Source organism: Mandrillus leucophaeus, unplaced genomic scaffold, assembly GCF_000951045.1.
Source record: "Mandrillus leucophaeus isolate KB7577 unplaced genomic scaffold, Mleu.le_1.0 Scaffold10, whole genome shotgun sequence".
Classification (NCBI taxonomy): Eukaryota; Metazoa; Chordata; class Mammalia; order Primates; family Cercopithecidae; genus Mandrillus; species Mandrillus leucophaeus.
In genome coordinates, this window is record NW_012098098.1 from 1,249,018 (window position 1) to 1,262,236 (window position 13,219).

Here is a 13,219-nt window from a genome sequence, read left to right on the forward strand (position 1 = left end):
GCTAATTTTTGTATTTTTAGTCAAGACAAGGTTCCACCATATTGGCCAGGCTGGTCTCAGGTCACACCTGACCTCAGGTGATCCACCTGCCTTGGCCTCCCAAAGTGCTGGGATTATAAATGTGAGCCACCGCACCCGGCCGGGAATCATTTTCATCCAGGTAAGGCATACAGAACTGGAGAGCTCTTGTCTGAGTTGTACCGTGAATGTGTGCTCAGTGGCTGCTTTGAAATAGACTTACTATACAATCCCTGAGCAGGAATGAAAATCAAAGCTGGAAATCACGGGTTGCTCTGCGGTTTTCACGAAAGCGTCGTCTGTCTGGGGTGAGTGTCCTCCTTTCTCAGAGGGATTTCATGCGGCATTATTTTGTTTTCATCTGAGAGGCAACATAAGCTGGGAGGGAAGGGCTGCAAAGAGGGGGCCGGGACAAATATGTACCTGGGGCCCCCCATTTTGACTCCACCCTGAGCTGGGGCTGGGCCACGGGAGGGCAGAGGGAACACTTTGGGAGGGGGAGGGAGCCCCTGGACTGAAGGAATGGCAAGAAATTGACAGGCACCGCTGGGAAGCAGCTCCCAGTTCCAGGCTCCTGGGTTAGGAATGCCTCTGGAGGAGTAGGACAGACCCAGGTTCGAATTCTGCCTCTGACACTTCACAGCTGCTTGCTTTTGGGCAAATGCTTTTAGTTTTTTGGTGTGTGTGCCTCAGTTTCCTCATCAGTAAAGTGGTTTTAGAATAGCAGCAGCTCCAGAGGGTGACACTGAAGATTCGGTATGTGAGGACCCAGCACAGCATCAGCACATAGTAAGAGCTTACTAAATGCTGCCTCCCTTGCCGTGAGCTTGAATCACACAGCCCAGGCTCTAAGCCTGGTGTCTTTGTATGGTGACTGTGTGCCTCTGTTTTCTCACCTATGCAATGGGGACAGCAGTGGTACCTACCGGGGAGGGCTGGAGGCAACTTCAGGTGATCCTCCGAGGGCAGTGCTCTTGCACACGCTGGGCGGTTGTTTCCGCATGGCCCCTTCTCTTAGGAACTCTGCGAGTTGTTTGCCCTGGTCTTATCCAGAAATGAGGAGGTTATCCAATCCCACATTTCACTGGTGGGTTTCTTGTACGTGTATTTGCAGCCTCAGCTGGATTGGAGCTCCTTAGGTTTCCTTTGCACCTGCTGAGCATCTAACCTAATGCTATGGAGATGGTGGGCGTTCACTAAATCATCAGTGAGTGAATTGAGGGAGGATACAGGGGAAGTGAAGAAAGACTGGAAGAGATGAAGAATGAAGTTACTATGGGACGAGAGGCTTCTGAGTCCATTGATTAAAAATAATAAAAGGAGCCAGGCATGGTGGCTGACACTTGTAACAGCAGCACTTTGGGAGGCTGAAGCGGGCAGATCACCTGAGCTCAGGAGTTCAAGACCAGCCTGGGCAACAAGGCAAAACCCCATCTCTACTAAAAATACAAAAAATTAGCCAGGCATGGTGGCGGGCACCTGTAGTCCCAGCTACTTGGGAGGCTGAAGCATGAGAACTGATTGAGCCCGGGAGGTGGAGGTTGCAGTGAGCCGAGATCGTGCCCTTGCACTCCAGCCTGGGTGACAGAGTGAGACCTTATCTCAATAATAATAAAAGGAATAAAAATCAAGTGAACTATGGATTAGCATTGCCAGTGCTGAGCCGAGCACACACAGGTGTGATCTCTTTTGATCTTCACCACAAACACTGGCAACAGGTATTACTTTTGTGTCCATTTTGCAGAGGAGGCTCAGATAAGTTAGTGATTTTCCTGCATGATCACACAGCCATGGGGTTCAAACCCAGACGTGCTGGATTCCTACACCTGAGCCCTTAATCCCTGTGCAAAGCAGCCTTTGCTGTATGAGAGGTCATGAGCTTCGGTCCCTTCCATCTTGGGCTCCTCAGTTCTTGCCCCAAAGGATGAGGAAGCTCAGCTGTGAAAAAGAGTTAGGAAGCGTTCCGGGTGGAAGGAACAGCATGCGGAAGGCTCCAAGGCCAGGTGGAGCAGCGAGTCTTCAGAAACTGAGGACGGCCGAGTCCAGCTTTACATTTTGAAAACATCCCTCCTCATCTGTGGAGTGTGGGATATTAAGACCCACTCCCCTAGTTCACATCCACATTAAGTGAGCATAGGAGGGTGACGATGCTTGCCCATAGCACAGCCTTACACAAACACAAAGGGCTGCCCCCACACCCATGCAGGACCCCCGCTCTGCAGAACCCACTGCACAGGGCCCATGTGCAGATCAGCCAGTTAATGCGTGTTAAGCACTTAGAAGGGTGCCCAGCAAGCTGCCAGGGTGTGTTGACCATCATCATCCTCGTCTTCATCATCATCATCATCATCACAGCTTTTATTCCACCCAAAGAATACGTACTGAGTACTTGCTCTGTGCCAGGCACTGCCCTAGGAGCCAGGGACACAGGTCAGAACAAAACCAAGTTCCTGTCCCTAGGAGGGAGAAAAACAGCGAACCAATGAGTCCTAAATACACAGTCCACCCAAGAGTGATGAGGGGTGTGAAGCTCCACCAATAGAGAGAGGAGGAAGAGAGGGCTGTGTGAGCAGACCCCGAGGAGGTGACAGCCAGGCAGATATGGTGGGTGGGTGGGGAAAGAGACAGTGCAAAGGCCCAGAGGTGGGACTGGGTGGCTGGAGAGAATGAGTCAGGACGGGAGTGCGGGAAGAGACGTCAGAGATGTGGAGGAGGTCAGGGAAGCCACCTGCAGTCCAAGAACCTGGGCTGTTGACTCCTTTAACCCGTGGGGGCCAGGAATAAATTGGAGGGCAAGCTGTTTGTTTCTCTGAGTAAAAGTTCTTTCCCTGAACTCCAGAAAACACCTTTGTTTAGAACCCTCTTTGCGTGTCACCTTGCGTGACATGAAATATTTTTCAAAACATGTAATCCTTTAATCTGGACCTCTCAGTGAAATCAGTGCTTTATCACTCACGACCATCTGTTGTTTCAGCCACGCAGTAAATAACTCGGGAGATGGGGTTTCTAAGGCGCTTATGTCTTTGTTCTCTCCAAATTCTGAGAAACGACCTTTGAATTTTCCTCTGAGACAGCGGCACATCTAAAATTGATCACTGCGAACCCTCCCGTCTGGGGCTGCCATTAAGGAAGTCACGGGACTGGGAGGCATTTGAGGTGGCTGAAAAGTGTTTTGCTTCTGATCACCCGGTTCCATTAAATTTCATAAATGAGGCTTGATGGAAAAATAAGCTGGGCAGAAAAATAAGCCGCTCCCTCCCGACGACGTACGGTGCATTCTTAACCACCCTCCGAAGGAGGCTGGGGCGGCTGTCATGTTAGATGAGGATTAAAAATAGCGGACCCCATCATGGGTCCAATTTAGTTAATTCTGCAGCGAGTGAACTAAGAGCTAATGGCATGGGATTATACACCTGCTGTGGCTGGAAAGTTATTAGTGATGGTTACAGGGGTGAGGGAGATTGGATGGAGAAGGGGGTGATAAAAGAACTGATCCACCCTCTGGCCTCCCTTCTGTCTTTGGGGAAAACCACTCACCTCCTTAAGGCCTCGTCTCCATATCCACCAAATGCCAGCTTAGTGGTCATTTTCACTTTTTGTGAATTTAACAGCCAATGTCTACAAGAGTGAAAAGAAGGGTTCTCTGGGTGAAGCAGGGATGGGGGTCACGGGCCCCCCTCCCCAGGCTTTCCTGCCACACAGGCCCCCCTCCTGCTTGGCCATTCCTGCTCTCCACCCCTCATGCCCTCAGTCTCAGGCCCTGAGGCTCCCTGGGGGCAGCTGAAAACCTCTGGCCTTGGTGATCCCACCGGTTCCCAGGGGCACCCGGCCAGGACCTGTTCCCGGGGACCTGGTGCCCCCTGCAGGGCATTGATGGCACCACGTGCAGTTTGCAGCTACCCAGATAGGGACGCAGGACTGCGCTCCGCCTCAGCCAGGCAGGGAGAGACACAGCCTCTGCTCTCAGTGTGGGGTGGCGAGGGCCTAAAAATGAAGAAGGACCATACTAGAAACATCCCGATGAGTCTGGGGAAAGCTGCCCTCAGAAGGCCGTTTAAGCTGAGGACGGAAGGGTGGTTTGGCCAATAGAAGCGGACGGGAAGCCTTCCAGGCAGAGGACCAGCATGTGGCAATGAAGATCAGTGGCACTGTGCTAGACGCCAGCCTGGGTATAGACACCATCCTTGCTGTAGATGCCATCCTGGGCATAGACGCCATCCTGGGTGTAGACTCAGGGTACCCCAGGAGGGAAGTTCTATAGGGGGAAACTGAGGCTTGCCCACAGTCACACAGCAAGTGAGTGGCAGAAAGGATTTAAGCCCTAGAACCAGGATTTGAACCAAACCCGTTGGCTGCAGAGCCCACTGTGGTTGCCCCTCTGCTCTGCTGGATGAGACAAGCTCAGTTGGAGGAAACAGTTTGAAGAGAGGAATGTGCTTGGAGGGCGTGGGGAGGAGGAAGGGCAGTTTGCTGGCATATAAGGACAGGAGGGTCGGGGCGATGAGATGAGGCCAATATATCCTATATCTAAGTTATTAAATTGAAAAAGTAACATGTACCTGGTTGGCACAGGGCTTGGAGGTTGAGTGGGGAGCTGGGACTTTGTCCCGAGAGTGCTGGGAAGCCTCTGGGGACTTGCAGCACAGAGGTGACCGAATCCACAGGTGCCTTTCATAAAGCCTCTTTGGACTGCAGTTTGGAGAATGGATGGATTTGGAGGCAGTGAGCCAGGGATGAGGCCACTGTGGAGGCACTGATGGAGACTTGGGCCTGGGGTGGCATTCATTTACAGAATGTGCCAGGCAGCGGGACAGATACCAAGTTTCCAGGGGCCGCCGTTACAAATGACCACAAACTGGGGTGGGAGGGGCGGTTAAACCAACAGAAATGAATTGTCTCATGGTTCCAGGGGCCAGAAGTTCAGCATCAGTTTCACTGGACTGAGATCAAGGGGTCAGCAGTGCCGCGCCCCCCACTCCAGAGGTTCCTTCCTTGCCAATCTCTCTTCCAGTGGCTGCTGGCAATCATGGTCATTCCTTGGTCTGTAGACGCCATCTCTACCTCCCTCTTCATATGACTTTCTTATGTGCATGTGTGTGCATGTGTGCATGCATGTGCATGTGCAGGTGCGTGTGTGCATGCGTGTGCGTGCGTGTGCGTGCGTGTGTGTGCGTGTGTGTGTAATCTCCCTCTGCTCCCCTCTTCTCAGACACTTGTGATGGGATTTAGGACCCACCCGGAAAATGCAGGATTATCTCCCTGTGTCAAGCTCCTTAACCTAATCACGTCTGCAAAGACCCTTTTTCCTTTGCATTTAGGATTCCAGGGAGTCGGGCCTGGTTTCTTTGGGGACCTTTATTCAGCCAACTGTATGTGCATGAGGAGACACAGGAGACTCGAGGACCTCCCTTGAGGGGGTCGCTCACCGGTTACGGAGCAAGAGTGACAAGGGAGGGCAGGTGTGGGACACAGAAGTTGGCGGGGGGAGGGGAGGGGCGTGGCTCTACCCCTGGCCTGGGAGGGCTGGTGTTAAGGAAGCACATCCCAGCTATGAGCACTGATTTGAGTCTGGGGGAATGGTCCCTCTGAAGACCTGAAGAAATGGGTATTCGGCAGAGGACACAGCCTGGGCAAAGGCCTGGAGGTGACGGCGCCCACACTGCCATCAAAGCAGCTTCAGTAGCTTTGTGAGGTTCTGTGAGTCAAGTCTAGATTGAGCAGGGGCTTGGACGATGTGCCCTCACTATGTACATCTTTAAATTCAAAACGTAATGTGTACATGGTAAAAAGATATTGAACCAGTGCAGAAGAGTGTACAATAGGAAGAAATCTCTCTCAGCGTTACACCCTATTCTTCTCTCCAGAGGCAGCTTTCATAATGGTTTCTTGTGTGATCTTGTGTATCCTTCCAAAAATGTTCTAAGCCTATGCAAATATATACATATTACATCTGTGTGCATTTTTAAAAACACAGATGGGGCAGAACCTACACGCTGTTCTGAACCGTGGCTTTCTTCACCAGCCACCACATCCTGGCAATCTTTCATATGTGGCACATTGAGTCTTATTTCTTTTTTTGCCAACACCTTAAGGACAGGTTTTCATGGCTGTATACTATTCTAATTTGTAGATATGCCCTATGTACTTGGCCAGCACAAGCAGGCCAGATTTTGAATATGTTGGGGGAGGACTTGTGGGGAGTTAAGTAGGTGAAGCATTTTAGATGAAGGGAATAGTTTAGGCAGAGGCCAGGAGGCAGGGCAAGCCAAGGTAGTTTTTTTCCAAGTAATCTATCCTGTATCTAACTCTGTGTGTGTGTGCAAATGTGCACAACCTGCCCACCACACACCCCATTTTCACAGAAGCAGAACAGTGTTACTGGCGTGGATGGGTTCCGGTGTCAGGGGACCCAGGGCAGTTTGCCTGGTTACTTAAACTTTCTCAGTCTTACCTTTAAAATATTGATCTTATTGGTCACTCACCCATATTACTATATGTTAAGTACAGTACTATATCTTTTTTTCTTTTTCTTTTTTCTTTTTTTTTTTAATTTTTTTGTTTGAGACAGGGTCTCATTCTATTGCCCAGGCTGGAGTGCAGTGGTTCGATCACAGCTCACTGCAGCCTTGACCTCCTGGGATCAAGCCATCCTCGCGCCTCAGCCTCCCAAGTACCTGGGACTACAGGAGTGAATGAGCATGTCACGACTAATTTTTGTTTGTTTTTTTTTAGTAGAGAAAGGGTTTCGCTATGTTGGCCAGGCTGGTCTCAAACTTCTGAGCTCAAGAGATTCACCCACCTCGACCTCCGAAAGTGCTGGGATTATAGGCATGTGTGCCACAGTGCCTGGCCCCTATATCTTATTTTTGAACTTTTTATTACAACATAATACTTCAGGCCGGGCGTGGTGGCTCAAACCTGTAATCCCAGCACTTTGGGAAGCCAAGGTGGGTGGATTACCTGAGGTCAGGAGGTCAAGACCAGCCTGACCAACATACAGAAACCCTGTCTCTACTAAAAATACAAAATTAACCGAGTGTGGTGGCGCATGCCTGTAATCCCAGCTACTCAGGAGGCTGAGGCAGCAGAATCGCTTGAACCTGGGAGGTGGAGGTTGTGGTGAACCGAGATCACGCCATTACACTCCAGCCTGGGCAACAAGAGTGAAATTCCATCTCAAAAACAAAACAAACAAACAAAAATAATACTTCAAAGCACATAAATCCTAAGTGTTCAGCTCCACGAATTCCCATAAAATAAACACACCATGTAACCAGCCCCCAGGCCAAGAAATAGAACAGAGCCAGCCCCTAGACTACGTGTTCCCAGCCAGTCACTGTCCACCAGATTCCTGACTTCTTATGCCAGACATCATCTTGGCCTGTTTTTGAGCTACAAATATAAGTGGAATCCCACTGTGGTGTTCTCTTTTGAGCTGGCTTTTTTCTTTTCATTATTTTCTGAGATGTATCGAACTTGTTGCATGGATTTAATCATTCTGCGTATAATTTGTAAATTCTCAAAGCCCTATATAAACATATGGATTATAAGAAATCCACACATATGTACATATACATATGTATATAGAGACATATATGTCTGCATGCATGTGCATACATGCATGCATATGTATACATATGTGTATACATATATACCATATATATTATGTATTATATATAATCTATCTCTCACACAGGGCAGATACTTAAGTAATTGTCCTCCAGCAAACATACCAAGATTCGCTTATCCTTTTGCTCTGGGCTTTCGGTTATTTCTTGCCGGCTGTTAAAAAGAGAAACATGGTATCGCTGACCCTCTGAGCCGCCCTCGGAGTCTGGCTCTGCCTGCTTGCTGTTTCTCACCCCGGCGCACTGGCCCTTCCCGCGCACGCTCCCGGCGGGCCGGGACTCTCCCAGAGTTGCTGACACCACCCTCTCCCCGCAGGCCGAGGAGGTGGGTGCGCCCGGCGGCTCCCGGCAGCCCCGAGCCGACCGCTGCCCGCCGCCCCCGCGGACGATGCCCCCCGGCGCCTGCCAGGCCGTGCGGTGCCAGGCTGACTCGGAGTGCCCGCGGCACCGGCGCTGCTGCTACAACGGATGTGCCTACGCCTGCCTGGAGGCCGTGCCGCCCCCGCCAGGTAGGTCCTGGGCCCGAGGGAGGGGCCTGAGGGAGAACAGGTAAACAGAGCTGTCCCAGGTGGGAGAGAGCCTGACTCTGGGGAGAGGAAAAAGGAACTGGGCTTTAAGCTGGGCCACCTGGGTGGGTCCCTGACGCCTCCACTGCGCACCTGTGAACTGGGATGGGCGCTCCTTAAGCAGGTGTGACGCTGCTGTGCACCTGCTGTGTGTCCCACTGCCCTTGGGGACCTGCGTTGTGGGAGAGGCCCTTCTGGAGAAAATGCCATTTCCTATAACAATGGGGTGGGGTCAGGAACCCCGGATGCCTGCAGGGAGCCACAGTCCAGCAGACACCCATTCCCGGGAAAATGCCTGCTGATAGGAGGATGGGGGTGCAGTGGGATTTCTCATTTAAAACATCCAAATTCGAGGCTTTTCCTTAAAATATCAGCTGCCACCAGCTGGAACGTCAGGTGCCCCTGGATGAGGAGTGTCCTCTAGCTTCCCACTCACCCCACCAGGCCTGCCACACTTCTCATGCCTGGCTCTGGGGTATTTGAGGTGGAGACCGGGTGCTTAGCAATCTAGACGGGGTGTGCCCCACAGAGGAGCGGGTGCATGGCTTCAGATCCACTGGCCAGCTGTCACTTTCTTAAGTCTCCTCTCCTGTGAAACAGGTGGATTACCTGAGGGCAGGAGTTCAAGACCAGACTGGGCAACATGGTGAAACCCCGTCTCTACTAAAAATACAAAAATTAGCTGGGCGTGGTGTCAGGAGCCTATAATTCCAGCTACTTGGGAGATGGAGGCAGAAGAATCACTTGAACCCAGGAGGCGGAGGTTGCAACGAACTGAGGTTGTGCCATTGCACTCCAGGGCGACAGAGTGAGACTCTGTCTCAAAAAAAAGAAAGAAAGAAAAGAAAAAGGGAAGGAAAGGGAAAGGGAAGGGACAACGTGCAGCTCACGGTGGAGCTGCCACTCGGAAGTGCTCAGCGCTGCGCGGGGCTGGGAGCAGATAAAGAGATGTGTGTTGAGTCAGGACACCAACCTCTTGGGGAGAAACAATGTTCAGGGTTTCGTCATTGGCAGGATGGAGTTTCAGATCTCTTTTGGAGAGAAGGTTTGGGAAGGGAAGGAGGTGACCCTGTGGGGGCCAGTAAGTGGGGGGTAGGGTGGACAAGTAGCTATTTCCTGGGGAAAATGTGCCCTTGGGTGGGGAAAATGTGCCCCTAAGTGGGTAGGATTTGGGGCAAGGAAGTTTTCTCCACCCTCAGCTCTGCTCAGGGTGATAACAACAGCTGTTTGAACTGTACCTTGGGTGGGAGGCTGTGGGTTCCCATGGGCCTTAATTAGAGAAGTCGACTCGAGAAGGTAGCCCAGCCCCTCCTCCCAAGGCCGAGAGGAGAGTTGGAGATGGCAAGAATGACCTCACTTTGTTTCTTTTGGGGTGAGGTCACAGCGATGACAGGGGACTCAGCACACTTAATCATGCTCATAATTACAGTCCTATGATGCTCATCAAAACAGACAGGGACTGTTTCAGTACTGCCTCTGGGCAGGACCTGGCCACTGCTCCAGGCCAGGCAGCCTCCTACTCAGCCTTTATAAGAAAAACTAAATGTTGCGCCTTATGGTGGACAAGCACATAAAGGCACTCCCCTCTGGGTGGGTGCCCCTTCCTCTGGAATGTGACCTGGCATAGGGATTCTAACCTTGCTTCCTGCCTAGACCAGGTGCTTTTGAGCAGTGCACAGGTGACACAACTGTACATGGCATTCCCAATAGCCTTTTCATGCATCGTCTCAATTCATGCTCACACAGCTTGATGAGATGGCTGTTATCAGCCCTGTGCCACAACTGAAGCTCAGAGAAGTTGAATCATTTGCCCAAGGTCACACAGCAGGCAGAACTGCAGTTTCTATGCAGTTGTTTGACTGTAGAGAAGTGTTCATTGCCTTAGGCCATGAGTGTGGGAATGTGGGGCCCCTGCCCTGGCACCTGGGCCCACATGTGGGGTCCTTCATTACCAGGACTATCCTCCCCCAGACACCCCATGGCTCACTTCCTTGCCTCCTTTAGCTCTATTTCCAAAGGCCGCTTCTCAGGAAAGATTTCCCTCTCTAAATGACAGCCCCTCCTTGGCCATTTTTTCACCCTCCGTCGCTGTTTAATTGTTCTCTGTAGCATAATCTGGAAGACTGTGTTTTACTGGTCTGTTCATTGACCGTTTTCTCCCCACTTGAAGGTCAGCCCCACAGGGCAGGGAGTTTGTCTGTTTCATTCACTGCTGTAATCCCAGCGTCTAAAATGGTCTCCGGGCACATAGTACTCAATAAATATTGACTCATTCATTCATTCACTGGCCAGCAGGAAAAGCGATCATACCACTAGTTAGTAACAACAACAACGCTATCTAATGCCAGATTTCACAATCTTGGCATATTGACATTTGGGGTTGGATGATTCTACTTGCTGGGCAGAGGAGGGGGCACTGTCCTGTACAGTGTAGGATGGTCAGTGGCTTCCCTGGCCCCTCCCTGCTAAATACCAGACAAACAAAACTGTCTCTAATCTTTCCTAAATGCCTCCTGGGGAACAAAATTGCTCTGCATTGAGAACCACTGGTCTAACATAAGATGACGTGGAACACATCAGACCCTATTCCAGGCACCTTAATACTTCATTGCCATCTGGATTTGGGTCCGTCCAAAGCAGACCCAGAGACAAGGACTTGGGTCCAGGGCATTTATTTGGGAGGCAATCCCAGGTAGTTCCAGTGAGGGCATGAAGAGCTGAGACCCTGGGGCCACCAGGCCTTTAAGGGTCTTCAACTAGAGCAATGGGGAGCCCAGACCAAGTTTCGCTATAAACATTTGCTTATTTCCCTGCTGCTCAGAAGCCTTTGATCAAGGCGAAAGAGAATACAAACAGCACATATTACTGCGTTTCTTACCTGAAAATGTTTCCTAACACATGGTCCAATGTGGTGGGGGGAAGGGGGGAAGAACCGAAAGGTTGGGCCTAGAGGCTGCAGAATCATCATGTCATTCATGTTTCGGAGGTCACAGACTGCTAGCGCCTTTCTCCGCTCTTCCAGCTTCCACTGTCATTATAATCGGCAAGTGCTCCTTTGCAGAAAAAGCTAACCAGCATTTTTACCAGTACCCATCAATGTACTTTCAAAAATGCTAGATAATCATTTTTCTCTTCTCTTTAGCAAGATAAATATTAGTAATTTTATTTTTGTCTTATTTTGGAGTCAAACGAATGCAGAGGTCACAAGCAAATGTGATCTCAGAGCCGTTTTGATCTCCAACATGCTTAAAGTTTTCTGCCCAGGCATGGTGGCTCACACCTGTAATCCCAGCACTTTGGGAAGCCAAAGCAGGAGGATCGTGCGAGGCCAGGAGTTCGGGACCAGCCTGGGCAACATAGGGAGACGCCCTATCTCTACAGAATAATAATAATAATAATAATAATCTTTAATAAAAAAAGTTTTAAAATTACTTGTCAACACTTAAAAACCAGAAGATTTCTATTTTAAAAAATACAGACTTGGCCGGGCACAGTGGCTCACGCCTGTAATCCCAGCACTTTGGGAGGCTGAGGTGGGTGGATCACCTGAGGTCAGGAGTTTTAGACCACCCTGGCCAACATGGCAAAACCCCATCTCTACTAAAAATACAAAAATTAGCTGGGCATGGTGGTGCACGCCTGTAATCCCAGCTACTTGGGAGACTGAGACAGGAGAATCGCTTGAACCTGGGAGGCAGAGGTTGCAATGAGCCGAGATTGCATGATTGCACTCCAGTCTGGGTGACAACAGTGAAACTTTGTCTCAAAAAAAAAACAAAAAAAAAAAAACAGACTTACAGTCTGGGCGCAGTGGCTCACTCCTGTTATCCCAGCACTTTGGGAGGCCAAAGGGGGTGGAACACTTGAGGCCAGGAGTTCAAGACCAGCCTGGGCAACATGGCGAAACCCCATCTCTGCTAAAAATACAAAAATTAGCCAGGCATGGTGGCGTACGCTTGTAATCCCAGCTACTCGGGAGACTGAGACAGGAGAACTGCTTGAACCCGGGAGGCGGAGGTTGCAATAAGCTGAGATCGTGTCACTACCCTCCAGCCTGGGTGACAGAGTGAGACTCTATCTCTAAATAAATAAATAAATAAATAATAGGTAAATAAATAAATAGAATAAGAACTTACAGTAAGAAAAAAAAGAAAAAGAAACCAGTCTGGGAGCATTGGAAATGACTGGTCAGGGCTAACCAGTAGCTGATTCATGCAGGCAGGAGGCACTCTCTGCTGTGCCGTGACCCTACCTGATCTGCTTTCCTGTTGAATATCATCTACCTGTCCCCTAGAGGCATTTGACTTTTCGACCCCTGCCTTTTGAAGGCCTTCCCATAAACTGTGTGGGTGACTCTTTCTGTTAAAAATGTGTTGGTTATACCTGGGTAATGGGATCACCTGTGCACCAAACTTCACCCATACACCAAACTTCAGTGACATGAAATTTACCTGTGCAACAAACCTGCATGTGTACCCCGAACCTAAAAGTTAAAAAAATAAAGTATTAGTTAGAGAACAGGCTATGCTGCTGCAACAAAAAGACCCATAAATACAGAGACCCAGCCTGTGAGGCGTTTGCTTCTCTCAGCTGTTAGTGTGGAGGTTGACACTGCAGCAGGCGGGTAGCTTTGCTCGCAAAGCCATCTAAGGACCCGGCTTCCTTCCTTCTTGCCACTCTGCAGTCCGAGTGATGTCCTTGTCCACGTGGTCAGAATGGCTCCCAGCCTGCAGGAAGGAAAAGAGGGAGGGAGAGGAGCAGAGAGCCCCCAATCAGAGGGCAAGACAGGAAGTTGCATGGTCACTGCTGCTCACATTCTTGTGGCCAGAATCCTGTCACGTGGCCACACATAGCTGCAAGGGAGGCAGGGAAGGCTAGTCCCCAGCTTGGAGGCCCAGTGCCCAGCCCACAGTGAAAGGTTCTATCACTAAAAGCAAGGGATGAAGGTGTGCCAGGAACCATAGTTATTTCTCCCACAGGGAGACTCTGTGCTATCATGAAATGGGG

At 50.3% G+C, this 13,219-nt stretch overlaps 1 protein-coding gene across 3 annotated transcripts in view; it reads left to right on the plus strand.

Annotated features, from left to right (window-relative positions):
* Window positions 1–13,219, plus strand: part of WFDC1 (WAP four-disulfide core domain 1) — a 43,767-nt gene that overhangs the window by 13,131 nt on the left and 17,417 nt on the right. For all 3 annotated transcript variants that reach the window (XM_011971360.1, XM_011971365.1, XM_011971353.1), the window contains exon 2: window positions 7,963–8,155. In XM_011971360.1, the coding sequence (XP_011826750.1) occupies window positions 7,963–8,155 (193 nt within the window). The remainder of the gene's footprint in view (window positions 1–7,962; window positions 8,156–13,219) is intronic.